This window comes from Pavona decussata, unplaced genomic scaffold (assembly GCF_977016875.1).
Source record: "Pavona decussata unplaced genomic scaffold, jaPavDecu1.1 SCAFFOLD_146, whole genome shotgun sequence".
NCBI classification, from domain to species: Eukaryota; Metazoa; Cnidaria; class Anthozoa; order Scleractinia; family Agariciidae; genus Pavona; species Pavona decussata.
Window position 1 is genome coordinate 519,336 of NW_028145559.1, and position 6,375 is coordinate 525,710.

The window sequence follows — 6,375 nt, forward strand, 5'->3', positions numbered from 1 at the left end:
TCAACACAATCAGACTTTCCGCGAATGTCTTAGTTACTTTCTAGAATTGCGTGAAAATTTTGCCTAGCCCGTCGCTCGAGATGCTCGCATTTGTCAAAACTAATTATATGACGAGTTGTTGTCAAAATGATGTTTTTTCTCATTTGAAGTTGAATTGTTCAGTTCAGAGAAATCAAATTTTGGGCCATTTTAGTTAAAAGAATATTTCTTTCATTACAAAAAAAAACTTAGCTTGAGCATTTCATTTCAAAGCGCCCTTTGAACAGCGCAGTGCATACGACATTATAGAACACGCTCAATGTTTGGAGGTCAAAAACCTGCTTAATTTTCGAAGTTTACGGCCTAAAAAATTCTTTAGTAGACAGATCTAAGTTGGTTTCATACTTATCCAACCGTGCGTTAGTAAGATATCAGCCGTTCTTGCAATCAACAGCCCTAATTCTTACTTAGCGTGCTGGTTGATCATTAACTATTATGACATGTGTGACCTGAAAAAACTAATTTTGAGGCCAGGGCGTGAATCCCTATAAAGTGATGGTAAAAGTTTCCGGCAAAGTTCTTTTCTAAACAAATTAACTCTTTGAGTGAGATAAAAAATGAACTACGACGTCGATCTGTACGGATGCCAAGGCTTGGGTAGAATGAACAATCACATACATTGAGCGTTTTTTTTTTTTTTTATTAAACAAAATTAAAATAATGAAAAGATTCCCTCGTCGTTAAGTGACTTTATAGACTAATCACAAGTGTGTTTTTTCCCCCTAGCTTTTCATATTTTTGATCATTGCCTGATCATTTTGTTGAAATAAACAACGAGATATTTCTCTATTCGTTATATGAGGTTCACTACGTACGCATGCCCAAACCTCAAGACGTACCACTTGGAAGACGGCTAATCATGTTATATATAGATGAAGCTGAATTTGAGACAGTCGGATGTGAGCGCTAGCCGAAAGGGATGTACTTATTATGGTCTAGGGGCCAGTTCATCTCTCCCTCCCTGGCTTGTCGTCAGACAAGTTATCGGACTGAGTGGCAAGATCATCCCCGCTGGCATAAGAGACCTTTGGTGCATGGGGTCAGGCTTGTGCCAGGACGGTTGTATTATTTCACAATAAAAAGTAGAGAGATTAACCCTTTAAGCCCTAACAGTGATCAGCATCAAATTTCTCCTGGTAAAATTAATGTTTATTCAATCCCTGAGGTCATGAGAATTAAGGATACGATCACCCAAGATGAATTCTCTTGATATTTTAATAACTTCTACCCAGTCGGCTTTTATAAGAAAAATATAGGGACAAGACAGGAGAGTTTGTCCTTTGATATTAGGGCTTAAAGGGTGAAAACATGACGTTTCCGCGACAACATGTCACCATTATTTTGTTTATTATTATTACTATTATTATTTTAGTAACAGGATGATCACATTGACTTTCAGGCCTTCTTTGCGATGAGAAGTCAGCGCGCCGTCAGTGGCAGCGATTGACCGATGGAACGGTATCGGCTGACTTTGCTGGGGAGCGAATCTGGCGAACCACAGCGGCGCCGCTAGAAAGTTCTCTTCTGACAGGAAACAACTTAAAGATCTCAGTAAGTCTTGAACAATCGTGTTTTATTCAGTTAGCGTTTGTACTTCTCTTTCACATATCGCTAAGTAATCAAAGTGTTTAGTTAAGGCCATGTTTCTGCCGGCAATTTTTTTCGTCTGCTGTTCAGCTGTGTTGTTGTGTTTAACTAGATTCAGTGAACTTTATTCAGGGATTCGGGGCCACCTAAAATGCACAATCGACTTAAATAAACTGGTTTACTCCAGTTCTTATTATGTTCTTTCTTTTCACTGTCATGTTTGCTTTAGAGCCGGAGAGCAAGATATTTTCGTATTAGCCTGATGTTATTATTCTAGCTATGAAATTGTTCGTTTCAAGAACCATCGCTTAATCAAATTTTTGGCCATTTCAGTTAAAAGAATATTTGTTTCATTACAAAAAAAAACTTACCTTGAGCATTTCATTTCAAAGCGCCCTTTGAACAGCGCAGTGCATACGACATTATAGAACGGTATCGGCTGACTTTGCTGGGGAGCGAATCTGGCGAACCACAGCGGCGCCGCTAGAAAGTTCTCTTCTGACAGGGAAACAACTTAAAGGTCTCAGTAAGTCTTGAACAATCGTGTTTTATTCAGTTAGAGTTTGTATTTCTCTTTCACATATCGCTAAGTAATCAAAGTGTTTAGTTAAGGCCATGTTTTTGCCGGCAATATTTTTGGTCTGCTGTTCAGCTGTGTTGTTGTGTTTAACTAGATTCAGTGAACTTTATTCAGGGATTCGGGGCCACCTAAAATGCACAATCGACTTAAATGAACTGGTTTACTCCAGTTCTTATTATGTTGTTTCTTTTCACTGTCATGTTTGCTTTAGAGCCGGAGAACGAAATATTTTCGTATTAGCCTGATGTTATTATCTAGCTGTGAAGTTGTTCGTTTCAAGAACCATCGCTTAATTAACTTGTGTTTTGATGTGTTGTTATTGTCGCACTTCTTTGTGTCAAAACGTCCTTTCAGTTAAATACCGTAAGTTAAGTTTACCTAGCTAATCAACACAATCAGACTTTCCGCGAATGTCTTAGTTACTTTCTAGAATTGCGTGAAAATTTTGCCTAGCCCGTCGCTCGAGATGCTCGCATTTGTCAAAACTAATTATATGACGAGTTGTTGTCAAAATGATGTTTTTTCTCATTTGAAGTTGAATTGTTCAGTTCAGAGAAATCAAATTTTGGGCCATTTTAGTTAAAAGAATATTTCTTTCATTACAAAAAAAAACTTAGCTTGAGCATTTCATTTCAAAGCGCCCTTTGAACAGCGCAGTGCATACGACATTATAGAACACGCTCAATGTTTGGAGGTCAAAAACCTGCTTAATTTTCGAAGTTTACGGCCTAAAAAATTCTTTAGTAGACAGATCTAAGTTGGTTTCATACTTATCCAACCGTGCGTTAGTAAGATATCAGCCGTTCTTGCAATCAACAGCCCTAATTCTTACTTAGCGTGCTGGTTGATCATTAACTATTATGACATGTGTGACCTGAAAAAACTAATTTTGAGGCCAGGGCGTGAATCCCTATAAAGTGATGGTAAAAGTTTCCGGCAAAGTTCTTTTCTAAACAAATTAACTCTTTGAGTGAGATAAAAAATGAACTACGACGTCGATCTGTACGGATGCCAAGGCTTGGGTAGAATGAACAATCACATACATTGAGCGTTTTTTTTTTTTTTATTAAACAAAATTAAAATAATGAAAAGATTCCCTCGTCGTTAAGTGACTTTATAGACTAATCACAAGTGTGTTTTTTCCCCCTAGCTTTTCATATTTTTGATCATTGCCTGATCATTTTGTTGAAATAAACAACGAGATATTTCTCTATTCGTTATATGAGGTTCACTACGTACGCATGCCCAAACCTCAAGACGTACCACTTGGAAGACGGCTAATCATGTTATATATAGATGAAGCTGAATTTGAGACAGTCGGATGTGACCGCTAGCCGAAAGGGGTCTCATTTTTTCTCGGGCCTTTTGGCTTAGATACGATTGGCTCCGATTTGTGTTTTGTTGCCGCGTCAGCATGGCAAACAAAAAGAACAAAGCGGCCGATGGAAATAGTTCTCGTAAAGCTGTTGATGAGGAATCCCCTGGAGAGATGCCTGATGAGCCAACTGAAACGCCCACATTGTTTTCTCCGTCACCTTTGGAGTGGGGTGATTGTGACGTGCCGCACGAGTCAACACCTGAAATTCATGAGAAACAACCGAGCGTGCCGAAGGTTCTTAGTGATTTATTCAATAGTGGGGCAAGATATGAATCTGCCCCAAAATTTACGTGGAATTTTAAGGAGACTGATCGGATAAGGCTTCGCAAAGAGTTGTCCGTCGTTTTCTCTGTGGACACGGTTTGTTCCAGCCAGGATATCATCAATGGGTTCGACGCGGCCGGCATTGATGTCGACGAAATTTTATCAATCCAGCGACGCGCATCCAACAACACGTGGGTCGTCAGTTTTAGATCTCCGGACGCGAAAAACGCCGCTCTTGGCGTACCTTCGGTCAAGATATCTGGCTGCACGGTTTTTCTCGGTGACTGTGAGAACCGGATTCAAATCATTAAAATCTATGAAGCTCCGACTGAGTTACCGGACACTGCCCTAATAGGTCGTCTTTCGCATTATGGCAAGGTTTTCTCGTTTAGGCGTGATATGGTTGCCGACAACATTTACAACGGGGTGCGTACTGCAAGAATGCGGCTAAATCTCGCAATACCCCCGACCATTTTCGTTGCCGGTGAACTGCTACGTATTTGGTATCCAAGCCAGCCTAAGATGTGTCGCCGTTGCGGCGATACTGGCCATGTTGCAGCGAAATGTTCGTCTGTGAGGTGTTTTAATTGTGAGGCGCCGGGGCATCGCCAGGAAGATTGCACATCACCACGCCTTTGCTCGATTTGCCTTTCCCAGGAACATAGCATCTCAGCCTGTCCCTTTCTATTGTTCAGCGCCAACGTGGTTACTCAACCTGGTCAGCCTTTGTTGGAAGATGAACCGGAGATCATGTCGCAGCCGGCCGCGTCGCCCTCGTATGCTAATGTGGTCGCTCGCTCTCCGGAGCAAGCAGAGGCCATTAAGGCTGCCAGGGCGGCGGGGTCTGGCTCTGCTCAGCCTTCTGCGAAGCAACAGCAAACCAGTGATTCGAAGTCTAAGGACTCTGTCAAGCAGCCTCCGAGGAAACCTATTAAGAAAGCTGCCAGTGAGCCACCTCCATCCGAGAACAAGAAGAAACATGTTTCTAATGAGAAGGCGGAGCGTGAACGTGATCACTCGCGGGAGCGCGGCGCGGGGCGTGATCGGGACCGTGAACGTGAGCGTACGCGTGATCGTGAACGGGATCGTGATCGCCACCGCGACCGCGATTACTCCCGCGAGGGTGAGCGCGATCGCTCTAGCCGGCGCCACCACCATCATCATCGCGACCATGAAACTTCAGAGGAAGATGAGTCCGATTACGATTTTATAAAGGTTAGGCCTAGGCGGCATTCTAGGCGCTAGCAGCACCAATGTCGTTAAAAGTTTTATCTTTAAATGTTAGGGGTCTTGGCACCCCTGCTAAGCGATTCACTGTTTTGCGCGAACTTGAGCGCCTAGATTATGATTTATTTTTACTGCAAGAAACGCATGTGTCTACTAAACGTGTTGCGGATGAAATTTCGCATTCTTGGCCTGGACAATGTTTCTGGTCCTTTGGGAGAGGCAAATCTGCTGGAGTAGCTTTATTTGTCTCTCCCAAATTTTCGGGCCATATCTCTCGTTTTTTGTTTGATTCTAACGGGCGAGTTTTAAGTGCATTGGTGCTACTAGGGCCTATTAGTCTTAATGTTGTTAACATCTATGCTCCAAACACTGTCTCTGAGCGTAAAACCTTTTTTGAGTGTTTACATGATTATTTTATTTCTAATGATTCTCGCGTTATTGCTGGTGACTTTAATTGTATTGATAACAAATTAGATCGTTATTCTGCTAATACTTTGCTGCCGGACAAAAAGTGCCTTAGTGCCTTTTTGTCCGATTTTTGTTTAATCGATGTTTGGCGCAAATTGAATCCGCGCGGTGTTTCTTTTACTTGGTCTAATTCTGATTACTCGCTAGCTACTCGTATTGATCGTTTTTTGGTGTCTCGTTCATTGTTTAAATTTGTCCGTTCAAACAAGGTTTTACCGTGTGTTTTTTCCGACCACGATTTTGTAGTTCTCGATTTTTCTTTTGACGGCTTTTCAAATAAGCGAGATGGTGTTTGGAGATTAAATACCACTCTTTTGGCTGATCCTGAGTTTAAGCGTGAAATTTCTTCTGTTGTTGATCGCCAAAAGAGTGTTATTGCCGACTTTGAGTCTCTGGGGGCTTGGTGGGATGATCTGAAACTTGTCATTCGTTCCACTTGCATTAATTACTGCACACGTAAGCGTCAGTCTTTAAATCGTGAGCGGAATTTTTTAACTAAGCGTTTAATTCGTGCTAAAAATGCTTTCCATGCTGGTGATAATTCTGTCGTTTCCGAATTGCGAGATGTTGAAAGCGCTCTTTCGTCTATTATTTCTCGTGAGGCGGAGGGCGCTAAAATTCGATCGCGTGCCAAGTGGATCGAGGAGGGAGAAAAGCCCACGCGCTATTTCTTTCGCCTCGAACAACAGCGTGCGGAGAAAAACTCGTTTGATTCTGTTGTTGATACTGATGGTAGCGAAAAAACTTCCCAGGCTGATATTGAGCGGGTTTTTGTGAATTTTTATCGTGATCTGTATGCCAAAGATAACTCTATTGATATGCAGATCCAAAC

At 41.8% G+C, this 6,375-nt stretch overlaps 1 protein-coding gene across 1 annotated transcript; it reads left to right on the forward strand.

The window, feature by feature from the left end:
* Positions 1 to 3,620: 3,620 nt before the first annotated feature.
* On the forward strand, positions 3,621 to 5,093 carry LOC146466289 (uncharacterized). The gene has a single exon (XM_085127541.1). The coding sequence runs from the start codon at positions 3,621 to 3,623 to the stop codon at positions 5,091 to 5,093; it is 1,473 nt and encodes a 490-aa protein (XP_084983667.1).
* The last annotated feature ends 1,282 nt before the right edge of the window (positions 5,094 to 6,375 follow it).